Source organism: Achroia grisella, unplaced genomic scaffold (assembly GCF_030625045.1).
Source record: "Achroia grisella isolate CSIRO2021 unplaced genomic scaffold, CSIRO_AGI_Agris_v1 utg782, whole genome shotgun sequence".
NCBI classification, from domain to species: domain Eukaryota; kingdom Metazoa; phylum Arthropoda; class Insecta; order Lepidoptera; family Pyralidae; genus Achroia; species Achroia grisella.
The window spans coordinates 1,978,073-1,997,869 of record NW_026713022.1 but is presented as its reverse complement, the minus strand read 5'-3'; the positions used below and the strand labels follow the sequence as shown (position 1 = coordinate 1,997,869).

The window sequence follows — 19,797 nt, the reverse complement described above, 5'->3', positions numbered from 1 at the left end:
TACACTTTATCATCACAGACATGTATAAAGATACATACATATAGTGCGTTTGTACTTACCATAGTAAGCTAAAGCTAAAGTGTCTCTATCTAAATTTGGCGTGAAGATAGGTTTCATATAATAGACGAAGTCACAGGTAACAGGTAGTTTGTTCTACATTTTGCCAATTACACTGTTGCAACATCTTTTTTATATAAACGGTGGCCATCACTGTCTATACTTTGCAGGAAACAAGGAGTAAGAAATCCTTATCAAAAGTTAAGCAGAAGCTTAGTTCTAAATCTGAAATAATCTCTATCAGTTACTGAACTGAAGTTTATAATTAATACTACCTAATTACCATCATATAACATGACAAACTTTACAGACACTGTTATATAAGTAATACGATATCTAATGTCTAACTGTTGCTCTTTTTAATGGTTAATTATGACCTTTCGGTAGTTTATCAGTCCGTAATCCTACATGTTATTAACAAGGATGTCTGTATTTGATATCAGTACGGCATTGATAACTTTTAGGAAGCGACACCATGAAACTAACCCTGGAATGTAAAATAGGTTATCATTTTGGTCATTTTACTTACAATTGATGTATTCTACAAATTTCTCTTTTTTACTAAATCACACAGATTCGGGGAACAAGAAGATAAATTTGAAAATCAAACATACGGTCATGGCTGAGATGATTTTGTGTATATTTGTATAATTTTTAAGATTAATTATTTATGTTAGAAACATACTAATATTACAAAGTTGATTAGGGTACTGGCACTAGTAGTCGACACCATGCCTTTTTCGGTTTAAACCAATAGGAATAGCGCTATAACAGAAAATAACTAATCAAATTATTTTAAATAGCTTCTATGACTTCTCATTGCTAGAATTAAATCCAAACATAGTACCTACGTGGCTGCGAAGTACATTAAATATGAATCTATTTCGACGTCATCGGCTGACGAGGCGACATGCGGCGTGCGCGCCATTTTTTTTATTAGTGAGAAGCGTTCACAGAAATAGTAATTTATTTCATTATTTTGTTAATTTTAGGCCACTTTGTATTAAAATTTACATTAATTAAGACTTTTGGCATTGTAATCAATGAAAAGTATCATGTTTTTCTTAAGAATTATTAAATAATGAAGTGGCCGACTACTGGTCATTTTTATATACATTATCCAATTGATGGCTGACTACTGGTTTTAACGCTGTTTGTCAAAAACCCAATAGTCAAAATAGTTAGAGTTTGTTACATAGTACTATCGCTCTTTTTTTTTTATATAGTTTTTTATACAAAAAAATAAAAAAAGCAGCTCACACAGATTCGGGACTACAAAGAACAAAATGCACAAGATGTGATTTAGTGGAAATTAAAATTAAAATTCTCAGAATAATCAAACACACAGAAACCTACGTTAATCGTTTTAGAAAGAAGAAGAACAAATCTTTTTAAATACTGATGTTACTAAAGAAGTTTCCGCTGATTGTTGATGATTTTGTTAATGTATATTTGGTGGCAATATGTATAAGCACTGGTGAAATTTTTAAAAAGTATTTTTCACTTTATTAAAGATAAATTTGTAATTTTTGTTAATTTTGTATGTTAGAAACATATTTTCTTATATATTACAAACCACTAAAAGTTGATTAGGTATACTGTGGACTCCGCACTAGGCACACTTATATTGCGGAATTCTAAAAAATAATTGACAGATGGTATTAATTATCACAGATCAGTGAATAGAGTAGATTTAACATATCATAAGAGCCTGCAATACATTCACATGAATGAAAATATATTTTTTTAATTATTGAGACATTTAACACTACTCTACATTTCTGCTCAGCGTTTGTCCTCGGCATTGATATCAGTTAGCTCTTGCTTAAGGTAAATAATTATTTATAGAAATACAATGTATTATTAAGACTGCCAAGTTTATTACTATTATTGTCAAGTAATATTTCGATATTATACCTAATTGCCTTTCCTTGCACAACTATGTACGTTGTATATAAGTTAAATAGGGTAAATAACTCAAAAAATCTTAGTGTGTAAATTTATATTTGTACCAGACTCTTAGCTTACAGAAATATCAATAACTAAACTTGCCTCTGTCACGTTGAATTCCAATATACGCAGCGAAAAATAAGCATTCAATTATTGCCTTCAGGACGACGATGTTTCTGATACCTCTGACTAGCCCAGATGGGATAACTGCCATGAAGGTATTATTCAAATTACCCAACATGTTCTCTTAAGGACAGTACTGGTTATAATAACAGTAAGCATCTAGATTTAACAATGACTTGATTGTGTAACGTTTATTGTTTAACTTTAACGATAACTCTCAAAGGCCATGAAACCGGATTAAATAAGTTAGTTTATTTTTAGCGAGTAGAATGGCAAAAAAACACTACGGTCCATTAGATAAAAAGTGGGAATATACGAGTATGTATATACATAATGAAGGCATCGGTGGTCAAGCGGTTTTATTCTGATGGTCGCGGGTTCGGTTTCTAACACGGTGCAAACATTAGTATTTGTGAGTATGATTGTTTGTATCGGTCTGGGTGTATTCTATGTATATAATGTACGTATTAAAAAAAAACTAAGTATTTATATAAGTTGTCTGGTACCCATAACACAAGCTCTGCTTAGCTTGCGACTGAAGATGGCTGTGTGAATTGTCCTGAGATATTATTATTATTAATAATAATGTCGTATATACATTACGTCATTATAGTACGTGGTAATGTAGTCATTCCGGAGGACTCATGTCATACCTTCGCACCCTATAATTTCACACCTGATTCTCATCATCCAACTGAAACACAGCTTACAAATTCTGCTACATAGAGCCTGAAATATATGAGACAAAATTCAACCTATATTAATATTTTCTTGTTGTTGAAAATATACGAGTTCTGAAAATAACCTAAAATGTGTCCTTTGTTGTAAACTTGACTTAGATTTCATCACGCATATGTTAGATAAAACGCGAGTTTTGTTGCAAATAACCTATAAGTAGGTCAAATCAACACGTAACTGTATCTATTTATTATTTATTTGCCCTTTACTTCGTATAGTTAACAATTAAATATAATTCAAATAACTAAAAGGTCTTTGTTTTCATTGTACATATATAATATGTATACTACAGTATAATTTTAAAAGTTTATTTGAAAATCTTGAATTGCTCTTTCAAATTCTTAATATTGCCTCTGTTCATTTACTTAACATATTATATAAGAAAATAGCGGTCCTATGCACTATGCTATATTTCTGTATCTTATGCATTTTAGTATATCAAGTATAGAAGAGAGCTAGGAGTTCGCTTGTTACCTATATAAGTTATACAGCTTCAACCTTCATCGAGTCTACACAAGAACAGAGAATGACAAATCTTGTATAGATACAATTAATGCACCCTCATGCAAAAGTTATGCAAGTTTATCACCATAAGTCACCACGCTGGTCAGGTGAGTTAGAAAAAATGAAATATCCCATAAAATAGATACATACTTATACATGCGCATTTCAAAAGAATTTTCCTTAACGCCTTGTCGCACTGCTATATGTATGTAATATTATGTTATCTGTGCTACTACTATAATATACTATATGATACTATGAGATGCAAATGCTGCATCCGGCCGGTTTTTATTCTGCTTCTTCAATCGCTTTAGGTCTAGGTCTTATAAGAAATCGTATATATATAAAATATCGTATTCTAATTTACTTTTGAGTATTAAAAAGTTTCCGAGGACATGGCAGTGCAAAGTGAAATGAATGAGCCATACCTAATTATTTCACGGTCATACACCTCAAATCATAACACTGATTGCCCTGGTCATGATGAGATCACTGACGACACAGTGTAGGCACCCAACCTGTGCTGCCAGTGGCGCTTTTCATTACTTCACACCTTCTTATTTGTTTACGACGACACACTTTCCATCAAATATGTCATCAGTCTGTTTACTTATTCAATCGAAAAATATAATAAAAGTCAATAAGTAACTACTTATGGTTTTTTTATATATTTTTTGTGTATCTGATTTCATCATTAAAATTTTCGTAAATACGAGATGTAATCACGCTTGAATTATTTCACAAACTGAATCGAATTGGATAGAACAAAATGACAACAAAAAATTAAAGGAAAACGGATGTTAGAACACGTTATGGGAAACACAAAAAGTCAAGGTTGTTAAAATTAAGTACATACATAAGTATTATATTTACAGATATACAAAATCAGTAGCGTGTCTACCTTTCACCATGTACGAACACGGGAAATAGTCGGATTAAGACGTAAGACAAAGCATAGTGTATCGTGGTCACTTCTCGCATCTATTCGCTAGCTGCATGATTATTAACAACTGCAATTACATGATAAGGTTCATTAGTTTATACTCCAGCGGCCGTATGTACGTATGTTTGCTGAGTGCAACTTTTATACTCATATCCTTTATTTAAGCCGAGTAACGGCAATTCGTAACACTTGTTTGATAACTTCAGTTCATATGAAAGTTTTAATACAAATTAGTGCTGACAGAAGCAATGAAGTTGGAATCTTATTTATTTATAATAGGTACGCATTTTATTTTTATGTATTATTATTTAGTGCATGTAAGAAATAGATCGATTGGTACTTGTCATTCGACAATACTCAAGCAGTATTTATGAGAGCGCATGCTCTAAGATACGGAAAATTCTTTATTTTACAAGTACAGTAAGTATTAATACGACTTTGCATAGTTTATATTCTGATAGTACACAATATAACCACGTCTTACTAATATTATAAACGCGAAAGTTTATGAAGATGGATGAATGGGTATTGGTTACTAAAACTACTAAACGGATTTCGATGAAACTTTACAGTTATAAAGCTTATACATAGTCTATAAATTTCATGTGGGTGAGACCGCGAGCACAGCTAGTTTAATTTAATGGGTATATTAATATCAAGAACACATGTTTTAAAATAGATATAAAAGCATATTCTCCACGTAATGATAAACGGAAATTGAGGTATCTGCCCACCAATCTAGACAAGTTAGGTCGTACGATAACTACTGAAAAAAAAAAAACAATTGCTAATGCTAGTTATTTCACTTTCATATAACTAAGCCCTACACTCATTGTAATCTCCACCATCAATGATTACTTCATAATTGTAAATAACTTCAATGCAATATTAAAATAACCGTTACTTATTATTATTGTAACTTAATAGGGAAATTCTTATTTAAAATATGTTAAAAAAATAATAATTTTCATATTGCCTTGTTGCCATGCATAATACCTTATTGTGTAACTTGTAAATATTTAAAATAAAAATCTACTTGAATCGATACTTATATCGATAAAAAAAAAATCTAGCACCGCCGCCTTGATAATGTAATAAGTCCATTACTACGATTTTATTTGACAGTTGTGACAGCTCATCACTGACATTAAACAAAGGAGCAAAAAACAAATTCATTGTTATCCTATCAATTTAAATAGATATTGAGTACGTTATCCGGATATGTAATAATTAGATCATTATTATTGATAGCATTACTTTTGCAATGCAAAAATTTCTTACACACGCTCATCTGCGAATTGTTATCATTTTTAGACAAAAACAATGAATATTTATAAAGTCATTATCAAATATGAGACTAATGTAAAGGGCCAATCCAATACTAGTATTTGTAGGGCAGACGAGGTTATTTTTAGATAAATTGATGACGTGATTCCATCATGTTCTTCTTTGGTCCCTTTCGACTGGTCCATAAAGGTATACTGTTTTATTAATTACGTTTGTATGAACCGTATACGGCATTAATCTGTTCTTAAACAATAACTTTAATATTTTCCAGCTATAGTCATGGGGAAAGATAGCACTGCACAAAACTTTAATTTGGAGAATTGGATGAGAGATTTACCAGCACAACTTAAGGATGTTCCTTTGATTTATTTAGCTATACCAGGTAATACATTTATATTAAGTGTTTTAATAATTACTTACTGATCATTATTTAATTTTATTTAAATTCTTACTAATTCTTTGTTTAGTCTTATTGCTTTTTGGGTATAAAATCAAGTGCCCTTTGTTCATTTTTATTAAAAGGGGTATAATCATATTTCAATTACTATTCTAAATTAACAATGTTATTTAATTTACATTACATTAAAAAAAATACAAGTCTTAATTAAGTATTTGTTAATTCTATGCAATGTTAATTTGTTAAATAATCTTGGTGATTGTGTACTAATATGCCCATTGTATTAAAAAAATAGAATAAGAATAAACAGACAGATAATAGCTTGACCACAGTTATAGCTGAAGGATAATTCCTGAATAACTCGATGTCTATAATAATAGAATTCACATGAAATATCATTTCACTACCCTTTCATTTAAAATTTAAAAATAGTGTTTCGTTTGTACTAACTACATTGAAACTCATGCAATGTTACGAATCATGCACATAATTTTTTTATATAAAACTTATCAGGCATCATGTAGTATAAATACCACATTAATTAAAATAATTTTGTCACTACTAAATCATTTGTATATGTACTAAATATCATTTGTAGGTAGTCATGACTCAATGACATATGGCATAACCCGTGCCAGCACCTTAGCTCCAGATGCAGAACCTATCCTGCACCGACTGTACCCTCTGTTCCGAGGTACTATCATACGCTGGACCATAACACAAGCTATTGATACTAAGCAACAGCTGCTCATTGGCATTAGGTATTAATACCATCTAAATAACGCTATGAAAACCATTAAATTTATTTTAATATTGTGCATATTTTTTAATAGTACAGGCGCTGAGAACACTACTTATATTGTAAATTACCCATTGTTACTTTACCTACATTTTTATTTTCAAAGATAAGCACAATATTATAAAATGTACATTTTAAGCTACAAAATGTAGTATTTAATAAACTGTTATTACAAGTGTATCCTGCATAATTACTTTTATTATAATGTCAACATTTTTTAATTCCTATGATAGCTTGTTTGTAATTACAGCTGTAAGAATATTTATTTATATTCTCATGTTCACCATTTCACCACCACATGTAACTTTCTTTGTGTTACAATTTGCAAATAACTTAATTTTAGTTATATGTCGCTCCTCTTGTGACATAATATAGTTATTCCCAATGTAACCGTTGATACATAAAGTCTGGTATAATTGCTTTTATTAAATATCAAATTAGTACTATAGCACTAATTTAAAACTAAAATATATATATTTTTTAATATTACAGATATTTTGATCTCCGTCTGGCAACTAAAAAGGATGAAAATCATTACTTCTTTACACATGGATTATATGCAGAGGAGATAAGTAAACCACTACAACAAATTAGGGATTTTGTTGATTCACATCCTGGAGAGGTACATAATTAATTTCAGTTATGTTTCTACATTGTAAAAACAGCATCAAATGTGTGGCTGTGTAATGAACAGTAAGAAAAACACCTGTAATAGGTAACAAAAACACCAGTAACAAACACAACATAGAGATATTTTAACTGCTGAACCAATCTGCCTTTCCATGAGTCTAATACATTTTTTACTCTTCTATCTACAATTATACAGGATTTACTTGTAATATTAGTCATTCTTTTTTTCCCATAATGTGTCTTTACTACATCTCAGAAGGAATTCTGTTTAATTGAAAAGTATATAAAAATTCTTTGCAAAAGAACAAATGAGTGAACAAAGAAGATACCTATAACAAATTTATTAATCATATAATTTATTGTCATAATTACAGGTAGTTATATTAGATCTCCAGCATTTTTATGGCTTCCAACCAGAGGATCATCAGAGACTAATGAGATATTTACTCAATATCTTTGGTGCTAAACTTATTCCACGACAAATTGATTTACAATCCATTACACTTAACTCCTTAAGTAGATTAAGACAGCAGGTATGTGTACTATATATGTATTTTATTTGATAATTTACAAATGGCTAGTCCCTGCCTTTGTATACAAAAAAACATTATTCAAGAATTTCACAAGAAGTACACACACCGTAAAAACACACTGTAAAAAGTGGTGTGCGTGGGTAAATCAGTCTTGCCTATTTCAGCCGCCAAAAAGCTTCATAAACTGTGTTTCGGTTAGACAGGATCCAGATTAGATTAGACAATAGTGAAATAATAGGATTTAAAACATGTGTGTCACTCAATATATAGTGGTTCTTATATATAGCCGAGTGTTCCCGCTTACGATCAGGAGAGACGTAAGCCTGTTTGTTATTCTAATTACATAACAAAGTCTTTAGTAGAATAGTTTAGAAAATGCTTGAAAATTAAATGCAATGAAATTATTTATTGCAATGAATATGGTACTTAATTATACAGATGGAGATGTACTTAGGTAGTCCTGACAATAATTAAATAAAAAAAATAATGTTAATTAATGGCATTAGTTAGTTTTTGAACTATTTAGAACATAGATCCGTAACTATAGTAGCTAATTTATTATAGACTGACAAGCATAAGTTTATTTTATACAATTTGCCAAGTTTCTTTAATTACTAAGTTCCATTCTAGGTAGTGGTAGTATACCGGAATCAATCAGTGAGTGCTATCAGTGAGTTTTGGCAATCGCAACTACTGCCGTCACCCTGGCCACAACAGGACCGAACTGCCGGTCTTGTCAACTTTTTACATAACATCACGAGGCGCCCTGGAATCGGATTCGTCCATCAGGCAGTATTGACACCAACCCCTAAGTTTATTATTCTGAGGTATGAACAACATGTTTTGACTAACTAGGACAAATATATTATATCGATTCTTTACGAAGTAAAATCTTTATTTCTCTGTTTATATCTTGTGTGCTTTCTATATTAGATACCATAGGAAATATTTAATGTATGTGTAATGTATTTTATGAACTTTTTATAGTATCTCATTAATTATATATAAAAAAAATTACACTCTGATATGAGCATACACGCATGCAGTTAGAGGCGTTGAGATCGTATAATAAGTATTAACCCGGAATAATTCATGCACAGTCATCTAGTCCGTACTAGACAACGGATAGCAACACTACAGTAGACTGTCTTGTAAATGCATACACAACATACATAGAAACCACCCTAGACCAATACAAAAAATCAGACTCATGAATACAAATGTTTGAAACTTGCGAGAATCCGAACCTGCGACCATCGGAATAAGGTGGTTTGCTAAACTACCAAAACCATATTAGGCAATTATAATCTTAATGCTATTTACTTTAAATTAAGACTTAGTTTTAAAATTCATATATATGAATATTTCAGATGGATATCAAATTTGCGCGAAAAATGCGCGGTGCCTGTGAAGAACGAGGTTCTACCAAAATTAACAGAGTTAGCACCTGGACCTCCATTAGCTAAAGGTGTGAACCAGTTCGCGCCTGTCAATGTGGTAATAGCAGATTTCGTAGACTTGGATAATGCGATATTTCCCAGAACTATCATAGAACTAAATTTAAAACTTTTAAGGAATACAGATCTAGTGTACCACAACTACGGTTAAGAATACTTGAACCATCGCTGCAACAGTTTGTACATAAGTGTACCTTCTAAAGATTCCAAGATTAGAAAGAGAACACTCAACCATTTATTTTATTATTACATTATTGTCAAATTCATATTTTGTTACTTAAATATTTTTATATTAATTTTACATATCCGTAGCTTTAAGAATTATAGTTATCCAGGATATATTCCACACGCATGTACCTGTAATTTTATCTACTTTTTTTGCCCTGTGATATTCGCGTTAAATATTTCATTATAGTGCCTTATATGAAATACATTTATGTTTTACTTTTATATTGTACTTAAGATTTACAGTAATACAGATAAGAAATAAACTATTGAACTTTTTAATTTATGTACTTGATTTAATTTTGTATTCACACAATTCATAGTTAAGATTTACCAAATATTTTATTACAGAAATCATCTAATTTTATTCTCTCACACAAATCTTTAAATGACCACTTACGTTTTTTTAAGTACGTGCCGCCATTATCCAATGCTGAAAATAATTTATCTGATAGCTCGTCGGATATTTCTATAATCTTGCATATTTTGTCTAACCGTGATAAGTCTTCTAACGAATTAGTCAAGTCAGTTATATGAATAACTTGAGATTTTCTTTCATTTATCTGAAAAGAATTCTCAGAATCAGTTGCACTGGTGCTATCCAGTTTATCATAAATATCTTGTTTAGTTCTACAGCTAACACCATTGCTTGCAACTGGCATTGTATTTTCGAGGTTAACACATCTTGACTTATGACTGGAAACAACAATAACAGGTTCAGGTGATATTCTGTTTAAGCTATCTATAATTTGTTTTTGCAGGGTTAAACTTTTATTGTCTTTGTACCTCTTTATTGTCAGAGACACATTTTCAACGTCCAACGGCTCTGATTTACTTATATCTATTTTCTGATGATCATCCAAATATATCACTATTTTATTTTCTATAGAGTCATGAATTTTAGCAACACTCATTGATTGATCTTTATTTTTCATATTATACGTCCGAGAGTCACTTTCTTCTATGCATTCATACTTATCTGAGTGTATATCAGTCTTACCCTGTATAGAGATATTACTATTGACTGTACAGATTTGATTATTCATATAATCATTTATTTCCATTTCTTCTCCTTGAACACTACATGGACTGAGAAAATTAGATAATTCGTTTAAATCGACTTCGATCTCACTCACTTCGTTTTTTTCGGGAGAAAAGAATCCACTGTCATTACTACTCCTTGTTTTGTAATTTACAATAGCATGACGTGATTCTTTGCTATTTGGCAATTTTCGGGTTTTATCTCTATTATTTTCAATAATAACAGACTGGATTTGCATAGATTGTAATAATCCATCTATTAAAGTATTGATAGTATTAGCCACTTCTTCCTTGAATTCATAATTCACAGGTTTTGAATACATATCTAATTCATTCGTTTCAACTTTATCATAAGCAAATGGACTTGTTTCATGAATATTTTCAATTACGGCAGACTGAATTTTTTTATATTTTGTACTCTTTAACTTAGTCATATCAAGAGCATTTGATGAAGCTATAGTGATATCCTTATTATCATTATTAATTAAACCGATATCATTAGTAGTTATAACAGATTCGTAATGACCAGAAATGTCGAGCACAGGATTTTTAACCATTTTAACTTTTATTAATTTGTTAGATGCATCAGTAGGCGTTATTTTTAATCTAGCTGTCTCAGTATTGTCTATTTTAGAAATATTTATAATAGATTTCTCGTCTAAAATTTTATCCTTACTATCAATTTTAATTTTGTTACTATTTGACTTTTTCAATAAATCTTCTGTAATGTTTACCATTCTAGAAAATTCTTTTTTAACCTTTTTTAAATGCTCATGTGCTTTTGAATTGTCGTTTCGTTTTAAAGTCAATGGTTGTGGAACAAAATCGGCGCAGGTATGAAAAACAGAGCTATTTTGACGTGTCGTGGATTTAAGCATCACATTATCATCATTCCATATTTTAAATAATTCCGTTCTTTTTTTGGTATCACGATAGTTTGATTCTGATTTGCCAGGTAAAGGCTTCTTCAAGAGAAGTGGTCTAGGTTGTGCCTTAGTTCTGAAACTTACGTTTTGACAAACACTCGTTAATACTTTCCGATTAACTTCTGAATTTTTATTACATTCTATTGATATTTCTTTTCCTAATTTATCCGTTTGTTGTGTCGCATTCTGTTTCTTTGAAGTTTTTTGTCTAACATACGTCATTTTACACCTTGGATCTGGTATTCTCAGTTGATTGTCAGAGAAAATTATAGAATCTATTACTCTGCAAGCATACGAATATTCGTTCTCATACCAACAAACAAGTTTATAAAAATTTGGTTTCAACTGTAGACTCGACCCAACATCTAAAATACAGGAATGGTTGTCTCCAATAAAATCTGAAGATACAGCTTCGTCGATTGATAATTTTATTATATTTTCCATAGATGTAGAACTCGCTTTGTCCACTTTTGTAACAATATCTTGTAATTTGGTGTCGGAACATAATCTAAAATAACATTATAATTTAATTCAGATTGTCGTGCAAGTATAAATTTACACATGCTTCAGTACTAATTATAATCCATCTACAGTTTATAGGATATAAAAGAATATCAGTTGCTACAACATTAAATTCGATAGAAAATATATCTTAGGTATAGTCTAGATATGATCTATCTGTATACCAAATATTCGAATGCATCCAATAGTTTTCATTTTACATGTATGAGATACAAAAATCTATTAATCCAAAACTTTCGTGTATACAATATTGTGGGATTATTACGTCCTAATGTATTGACATACAAACCTTAAACATTCATAGTTATACATACTGTTGACCAACTTTCTACTTTCTTGGGTAAGTTATTTAATATACAAGTGTCCAAAGTATAAGGCTTTCGGTTTGGTTTACTCTTTACAATCACCTTTTATTAAAGTTGAGTATTTTAAGATATTTTGACCTATTAAACATTAGTAGCAACCCGCCCAGCATTGCACGAGTATTTTAACATAAAACCTTCCTCAGAAATCACTCTGTTGGTAGATGAAACCGCCTGCAAATCCGTTCCGTAGTGTTTGAGATTATCATAAATATATCTACGGACGCGGCGGGGATATTTTATAATACTATATGTATAGATTATAATTACCGTATAGTAAGATCCAGTATAGAGACGTTCACTATTGGAACTCTGAATGCCAAGCCAGAAAGCTTATCCTTTACTTGAGGCATAATTTTGCCAAGTGCTTTGCAAGCTCCAGTCGCGGCTGGTATTATGTTCTGAAGAATACTCCTATGATCACGCCAGTGCTATAAAATAGTAATTATCCATAATTTTGGCACAGTTGTTGATTTGTGGGAGTCTAATTTATGTAATTACGAGTAAGTATTGAAGAATTAGTTTTATTAACTTAGTAATACCTACAAGCAAAACACAATAACAGAAATGAACAAACCAATTTTACCTAATTAATATATTTAAGTACTCATACGAACACAGGAAATATAGCCCTAATACGTTAAGTTATAAGTTGACAAATAAAATCAAAATATGTTTATTAATGTGTAACAGACTCGTGTAATATATCAAATCTACCGTCGTCAGTTTGGAGTGCTTATTCTTTTTAAATGAACTTGTCTAATTACAATAATACACATTCAATTAGAGAGAATGTAGTGACCACCAGCATATGCTATTGCAATATTGTCAAAAGCAAATAATTTAATCAATAGCCGTAACCCGAAGAGAGTCACATTCAGGCCGTTCGAATTATAAAATATACTATTTTTATATTTGCCGAATTGAGAATAGAATCCATTGCAGATTAACAATCGTTATTCAAAAAAATATAACTACTGTGTAGATACAAGTGTTTACCTTGCCTCGTAAACATATTCCATCTAAAGGTTTCAGCGATGGAGTCATGGCGTGGATACTGGTAATGAATCCTTCACTTACTCCGAAATTGTCATCTAAGACTTTAATTATAGGAGCTAGACAATATAGGGTACTTGAAGCACATGATATTACTTTGTGTTCTGTAATTATTAAAAAAAACTCAATTATCTAGTAAAGCATCTAACATAACTAAAATGTAAAATAATAGCGACTTCCAAAAACAAAGTTCTGAATTTGACTAACTGTCTTATTTAATTAAAATTCTTTATTACACAATAGTATCGTCAATTCTCAATGTATTATGTATACGTATTTGATGTTGTCAGATTTTATTTACATTTTTTTTTTTTATAAAGCAATATCATAATTACTAAGCTTAAATATTTAGATACAGGCCCTACGTAATTGTTTGTATTATCGAACAAATGTGTATGGAAATATTAATGTTTCTTAATGTTACCAGAAAGAATTTTATTTTCATTGACCCCAAGTATTAACATTGGCACGTCCACGCTGGGGGCTGTTACGATCACTCGCTTCACGCCATTACTCGCTAAATGACCCTTGGAAAAGAATATAGTCTGTTTATTTTTTTATTTTTATATGAAATGGTGTATACTGTTCTGTATGGCAAGTGGTAACCGTCACATATATACACGACAGCAACACCGAATATCCAGACATCCAAAAACATTCCCAAACATCCAATCTCACAAACTTTATCTACTGGTTTATAATATTAATATAGATTTAGTTAGCGACCTACCGATGCCTTTTCCAAATTAGTAAACATTCCAGATGCTTCTACAACATATTGCACTCCGGCTGTTAGCCACTGCACATTTGAAGGTAATTTCTCGTGAAAAACTTTAATAACGTGATCTATAACAAAAATCGACAGTCAGAAGTCAAAAATCTAGGTTTACAATATTACAATAGGTCATAAAAATTTAAAATTCCAAAAATATGGGTCATACCACTGTTTATTTAATAGTTTTGACGAGACTAGCTAATAACAAAAAAACAACAATAAATAGCATGCGGTATTTTGAATCCAACGTGGCAGAGAGCCTACCACTGTTTCAAGGATTAATTTTTGGTTTGATATCGGTGTTTCCTTTAACGGAGAGTAAGTCAGGAATATAAATTGTTAGTTTTTTTTTTGGTGTCGACTAGATTTGAACTCTGGTCCTCTTGGATGTAATTCAGGGAAAATCTCTACGTACTCTCTCTAGACACGACGTTCCTATTATACACCGAATTACTTTATGCAGGTACCGAATTAAAATATGTATCTTTCAGACGTTATAGGTAGATTAGAAATGAGCCTTTAATCGAACATCACACAGCGCAATCTAATTCCAAATTATCAATGCTTGCACTTGTTTAAAAAAAAACAATGTCTTCTACTATGCGTTCTAAAAATCTGTTAAACAATTATAAAACAGAACAATAACAACTATAACTCATGAATAAAACTGCTTTTTTTGTAAGAACATAGAAGCAGTGACCATAAACAGGTACGGCAGGTTGGTAAACTTCTAGAACAGCAAGGTCCTTAATTTTTTTTAACTAACTCTGTTGCACATTATTCTATTTTTCTTTTTAACTATATTTATTACAGATTATATTCGATATTCGAGTTATTAACTAGAAACATTTTTTTCTTAATTTGTGACTTCTATGTTTTTTCAGTTAAAAACTACTTGGTAAAAACAAAAACAATTAATCACTCGATAAAAGCATGAGTTGATAAGATTCATGGAATACTTAGACTTACGTACGTACATGAAAAGATTAAGAATACATAATACATAACTGACTTCCAAAACATTAACAATGTATAGCTAGCTTCTAAAAAACTACTTGAGTGCGTGATAAGCAATTATATATGACGCATTCTATATTTAGGAGTTAGTATAGATGAATATTCGCGTTTATCTACACAAACCATTAAAAACTATAATCTCATTGTTTTTATGTGTAACACTGCCGTTGAATTTTCCATGTGTGGAGTCAAATTTAATCAAATAGCAGATGTAATCAATGTCGATAGCAGGATCGTTAATTGCTGTTATCTAAAAATCATTAAAAAAATTACAAGGTCACGTAAAGGACATACTATTAGACATATAATAAATAACTCCTAAAGACTATCAATATATCGTTACAGTTTTTACCGAGGAAATCATCTGCCAATCTTAGAAGACAGTATTACTAAAATATTTACACCAACCTGTACAGTCGAGTTTTGTATACAAGCCCTAAATATCACTCGACCAATTCGGCCGAAACCATTTATACCTACTTTTATAGGCATTCCTAATTAACATGAACCTTATTTAGTGTAGAAATCACATTGCTTAATTTTCTCTAAGTCTAATGACATTTTGAATAAACCGCGCTATCAGACGCCATATTGTAGTCAAAACCATAGACGTTTTTTTTTAATTTTATGTACCAGTGTTACTCTTGTAAATTATTTTTTATGCTGTCGACACAGCAGGAGATGAAAAGAATAAATGAAACAAAATAGCAAAGATATTGTAGGGTATTGTTCACTGAGTATTGTTTTTAAGTAAAATGGTTTCATTGACTTATGTACATAATAGAGTACCGTATTAGTACCCCATATAAAGTTAACAACATCTGCAGCTCCCATAAACAAAATTATTGTTGCTATTTTCTTATACAATCTCAGAATATCCTGACCGATATTTTCTGAAATATCTATTTAATACTAATTTTTAAGTAATCGTTAGGTAAGTGCAGTTTATTTTATGTATACATTACTTAGAAAACGTTGGCATATGGTATCTTGCCCAACCCAGACCAAATTAAGATCGGTCAGAGGTCAAAGATAACACGCTGTTTATATAACGAATGCAATCTCTACAAAACATAGAATAAAATATGTTTTATTTAAGCACAGAGGTGTATAATCCTCTATAATATAATATAAAGTATGGGCAATTTCCATTGTGACAATGCAAATTACCCATATAAATATGACGAGACGATATATGATAGGTAGAGACGAGGATAAGGTAGGTAGGATGAGAATTTGACATCACTGAATATCAGTAGCATTATCCAATAGATTTAAGTAAAGAACGTTTTAACTTAAACGCCAATTATGTTTCATATGAGATGTATTGTAATTATGAGAATAAATAAAAACTGTTATGTTAAACTACGAAAAAATGTAACAGTAAAAGAATATTATTTTTACCGTTCTTTTACTGTTAAAATTAAAAATCATTATCATTAATAAAAATAACATTAAGTGATTTATCATTTCCAATATATGATATTAAGAATATTTTATCCTTATGATATGTAATTCCTTTACAAAGTAATTCTGTCGTGAAAAACAATGCAGTCATGTCAAAAATTATTTGTAACCAATAATACATAAACTGAGTTTCCGCATGCTAACTCCAGTTGTGTAACTCGATTTCAATTCGAATTCAACCGAATCTTATATTTTCTGATTAGTTACAGTTTGACTAAAATTAATTAACCATTAAGTATACCTTTGTTTTTATATTAATATCTATATTTTTTGTGAGTACACTATACTTACAAAAAAAATAGATTTTAATATAATAATAAATTGTAATAAGTCGGAATTAAATTGAATTTGAAAACACTGTTATCTCGCCTTAATTATTATGTAAGGACATAATTCTAAATTATAATTGATTAAAGACACATTTTTAATTAATTTTTATTTTAAGTTCCGCAATGCACGATCTATTTTGTTAGTTCGTTAAATATTCGTATTGGCTAGTTATGATAGCCGTTCGCAAATATTTCAATGACCTACCTACTTAAAAAATACACTGATCCTTTGTTTTTTTATATGCTCTTTGATAAACACTTGGGAACATATCTAAAGGTTACTTAAGGTTACTGTTCAATAAAATACTTTTATTCTATCTTTATTACTTAAAGAGAAAAATAGGGATTTAGACGTAGTTAATAATTATTTATTTTAATTGTTTTTTTATTCCTGTGATATTTTTCTCCAGATCGTAAGTTATATTTATAATATTGTTTAGTTCATTATAGTAATCGTTTTGAGTAGTCAAGATACCTACTTATATATAATTACTAAAACATAATTATATAGTAAAATCTATATAATTCTTACATAGGTATAATTTAGAATGGCTCTTTGTGGTTTTAAGATTCTAATTGCTACTTCAAGCTAATGTGTGTCTGCTTATTAATTTGGCATTTTTATTTACCGAGATCGACTTTTCCAAAAAAGTCGTTTGCGTAGGTTCCTCTTATTTTACCTATCCTCCGTCTTGGTGAAATTGGATAGATATATCCAATAAATCCAATGTATCTGATATATATGGATTGAACAGGGTCTTGTTTGTCCTTGAAATCTGTCTTACCTATTTCGACCGATAAGCAGCCTACAGTAAGCTGTGTTTCGGTTGAAGGGTGAGATAAGGGAGTAAAATTACAGGCTATGAAGTAATGACATCTTTAGAATGGCAACGAAGAAGTAGTACCACGAGCATAATCTGAAAACGTTTGTCCTTAGTTCTATTAATGTATATAGGCGTTGCGTATAGTTGTGATGGCGTAGCGTTGTCGTAGAGACAGAGTAATTATATTGTTACACCTCGACCAAACTCAACTCTAATTACTCCTCTCCATCATAAGGTTGCCTGAAAGAAATCGCTTTTCAACGATAAGTTCGCCCACTGTTGCTTCTTTGTCTTGCTTATTGCTGTATGTTTATATACATATTTATGTATTTGTATATAATAGTGTATATAAATATATGTTTTTTTATGTGACACTAACAATAAAGAATTTTCTTTTCATTTTGTATTGTAATAAGTTATACATAATTTTATACAGTTGTACAGCTTCTTTATACCCAACCTAATATGGTCCGCATATTTAATATACAAAGAATTAAGGAATTAAGTGAAATTATTTTATACAGAGTAAGCCATATTTTCTATCTAATATTTACAATTTTAAAACATTTTACAGGAAATGTCGAAAATTGGAATCAATGGATTTGGCCGCATTGGCCGATTAGTTCTCCGTGCTTCTATAGCAAAAGGAGCTCAGGTAGTTGCAATAAACGACCCTTTTATTGATCTGGACTATATGGTTTATCTTTTTAAATACGACTCTACACATGGTCGCTTTAACGGTACGGTCGTTGCACAGAATGGTCAACTGATAATTAATGGAAACAGAATAACAGTCTTTTCCGAAAGAGATCCCAAGGCAATTCCATGGAAAAGTGCTGGTGCTGAGTATATTGTAGAATCAACAGGTGTTTTCACCACTATAGACAAAGCTTCAGCTCACTTACAAGGTGGCGCTAAAAAAGTTATTATATCCGCACCAAGCGCGGATGCTCCAATGTTTGTAGTTGGTGTAAACCTTGAGGCTTACAATCCTTCATATAAAGTTATTTCCAATGCTTCTTGCACAACCAACTGCTTGGCACCCCTTGCAAAGGTCATTCATGACAACTTTGAAATAGTTGAGGGGTTAATGACAACTGTTCACGCTACCACAGCCACACAGAAAACAGTTGATGGTCCATCAGGTAAGCTCTGGCGTGATGGCCGTGGTGCTCAGCAAAATATCATTCCTGCAGCCACTGGAGCTGCAAAAGCTGTTGGTAAAGTAATTCCAGCCCTTAATGGTAAACTTACTGGAATGGCCTTCCGAGTACCGGTACCTAACGTATCTGTTGTTGATCTTACTGTTCGTCTTGGTAAGCCAGCTACTTACGAAGCTATCAAACAAAAAGTTAAGCAAGCTGCTGAAGGTCCACTAAAAGGCATTCTTGGATACATAGAAGATGAAATAGTTTCTTCTGATTTTGTTGGAGACACACATTCATCTATTTTTGATGCTGCTGCTGGTATCTCCCTGAATGATAAATTTGTGAAGCTTATTAGCTGGTATGACAATGAATATGGCTATTCCAGCAGAGTTATTGATCTTATTAAGTACATCCAAACAAAGGATTAAAAACTAAAGATTTCTATAACGAAATAGCTTGATGATATTTTTCATACATCTACGTACATTATCATATTGTAGACAGAAATAAATTTTTCAGAAAACTACATAAAATACATTTAATTTAATATTTATTTATAAAATAGATATTTAATAATATCTTTAAAATAAATGTAATAAAAACGATAGAAAAAAGCAACCGAATTTTTATTCATCTAGTTCAGCGTGATTCATTAAACTCTACATTGTCTATGGCCGCCCCACCTTA

The 19,797-nt window shown here is 30.9% G+C and overlaps 3 protein-coding genes across 9 annotated transcripts; 2 read left to right on the top strand and 1 right to left on the bottom strand.

The window, feature by feature from the left end:
* The first annotated feature begins 4,495 nt into the window (after positions 1-4,495).
* LOC131851399 (PI-PLC X domain-containing protein 3) lies at positions 4,496-9,929 on the top strand. Of its 3 annotated transcripts, XM_059201897.1 has the most exons (8): positions 5,524-5,791; positions 5,874-5,984; positions 6,598-6,760; positions 7,291-7,420; positions 7,803-7,961; positions 8,592-8,788; positions 9,332-9,458; positions 9,536-9,929. In XM_059201897.1, the coding sequence occupies exons 1-8, from the start codon at positions 5,755-5,757 to the stop codon at positions 9,617-9,619; spliced, it is 1,008 nt and encodes a 335-aa protein (XP_059057880.1). In that variant the 5' UTR covers positions 5,524-5,754; the 3' UTR covers positions 9,620-9,929. The 3 variants fall into 3 exon arrangements, with proteins under 3 accessions (XP_059057879.1, XP_059057880.1, XP_059057878.1); XM_059201896.1 differs by lacking the exon at positions 5,524-5,791 and adding an exon at positions 4,496-4,594 and having other exon boundaries at positions 9,332-9,929; XM_059201895.1 differs by having other exon boundaries at positions 5,526-5,791; positions 9,332-9,929.
* A 1-nt stretch (position 9,930) lies between these two features.
* LOC131851393 (uncharacterized) lies at positions 9,931-15,921 on the bottom strand. Of its 2 annotated transcripts, XM_059201888.1 has the most exons (7): positions 15,751-15,921; positions 15,466-15,592; positions 14,281-14,396; positions 13,975-14,077; positions 13,494-13,654; positions 12,765-12,925; positions 9,931-12,118 (listed from the first exon to the last, which is right to left on the bottom strand). In XM_059201888.1, exons 1-7 carry the CDS (start codon positions 15,832-15,834, stop codon positions 9,967-9,969), a joined length of 2,904 nt encoding a protein of 967 aa, XP_059057871.1. In that variant the 5' UTR covers positions 15,835-15,921; the 3' UTR covers positions 9,931-9,966. The 2 variants fall into 2 exon arrangements, with proteins under 2 accessions (XP_059057871.1, XP_059057872.1); XM_059201889.1 differs by lacking the exon at positions 15,466-15,592 and having other exon boundaries at positions 15,751-15,828.
* A 336-nt stretch (positions 15,922-16,257) lies between these two features.
* LOC131851402 (glyceraldehyde-3-phosphate dehydrogenase 1) lies at positions 16,258-19,669 on the top strand. Of its 4 annotated transcripts, none has more exons than XM_059201901.1 (2): positions 16,258-16,276; positions 18,537-19,669. In XM_059201901.1, the coding sequence occupies exon 2, from the start codon at positions 18,540-18,542 to the stop codon at positions 19,536-19,538; it is 999 nt and encodes a 332-aa protein (XP_059057884.1). In that variant the 5' UTR covers positions 16,258-16,276; positions 18,537-18,539; the 3' UTR covers positions 19,539-19,669. The 4 variants fall into 4 exon arrangements, with proteins under 4 accessions (XP_059057884.1, XP_059057882.1, XP_059057885.1 ...); XM_059201899.1 differs by lacking the exon at positions 16,258-16,276 and adding an exon at positions 17,447-17,551; XM_059201902.1 differs by lacking the exon at positions 16,258-16,276 and adding an exon at positions 17,657-17,674.
* Positions 19,670-19,797: the final 128 nt, after the last annotated feature.

Bases quoted from the DNA above. Each gene is read 5' to 3' on its own strand.
- LOC131851393 (XM_059201888.1), bottom strand. From the start codon at position 15,834: ATGCCTATAAAAGTAGGTATAAATGGTTTCGGCCGAATTGGTCGAGTG. The intron at 14,397-15,465 runs GTTTGTGTAGAT...TTTTTGTTATAG, and splicing joins TGAGATTATAGTTTTTAATG to ATCACGTTATTAAAGTTTTT. The intron at 14,078-14,280 runs GTAGGTCGCTAA...TTCTTTTCCAAG, and splicing joins CTAATTTGGAAAAGGCATCG to GGTCATTTAGCGAGTAATGG.
- LOC131851402 (XM_059201901.1), top strand. From the start codon at position 18,540: ATGTCGAAAATTGGAATCAATGGATTTGGCCGCATTGGCCGATTAGTT.
- LOC131851399 (XM_059201895.1), top strand. From the start codon at position 5,755: ATGTTCTTCTTTGGTCCCTTTCGACTGGTCCATAAAG. The intron at 5,985-6,597 runs GTAATACATTTA...TATCATTTGTAG, and splicing joins GATTTATTTAGCTATACCAG to GTAGTCATGACTCAATGACA. The intron at 7,421-7,802 runs GTACATAATTAA...TCATAATTACAG, and splicing joins TTGATTCACATCCTGGAGAG to GTAGTTATATTAGATCTCCA.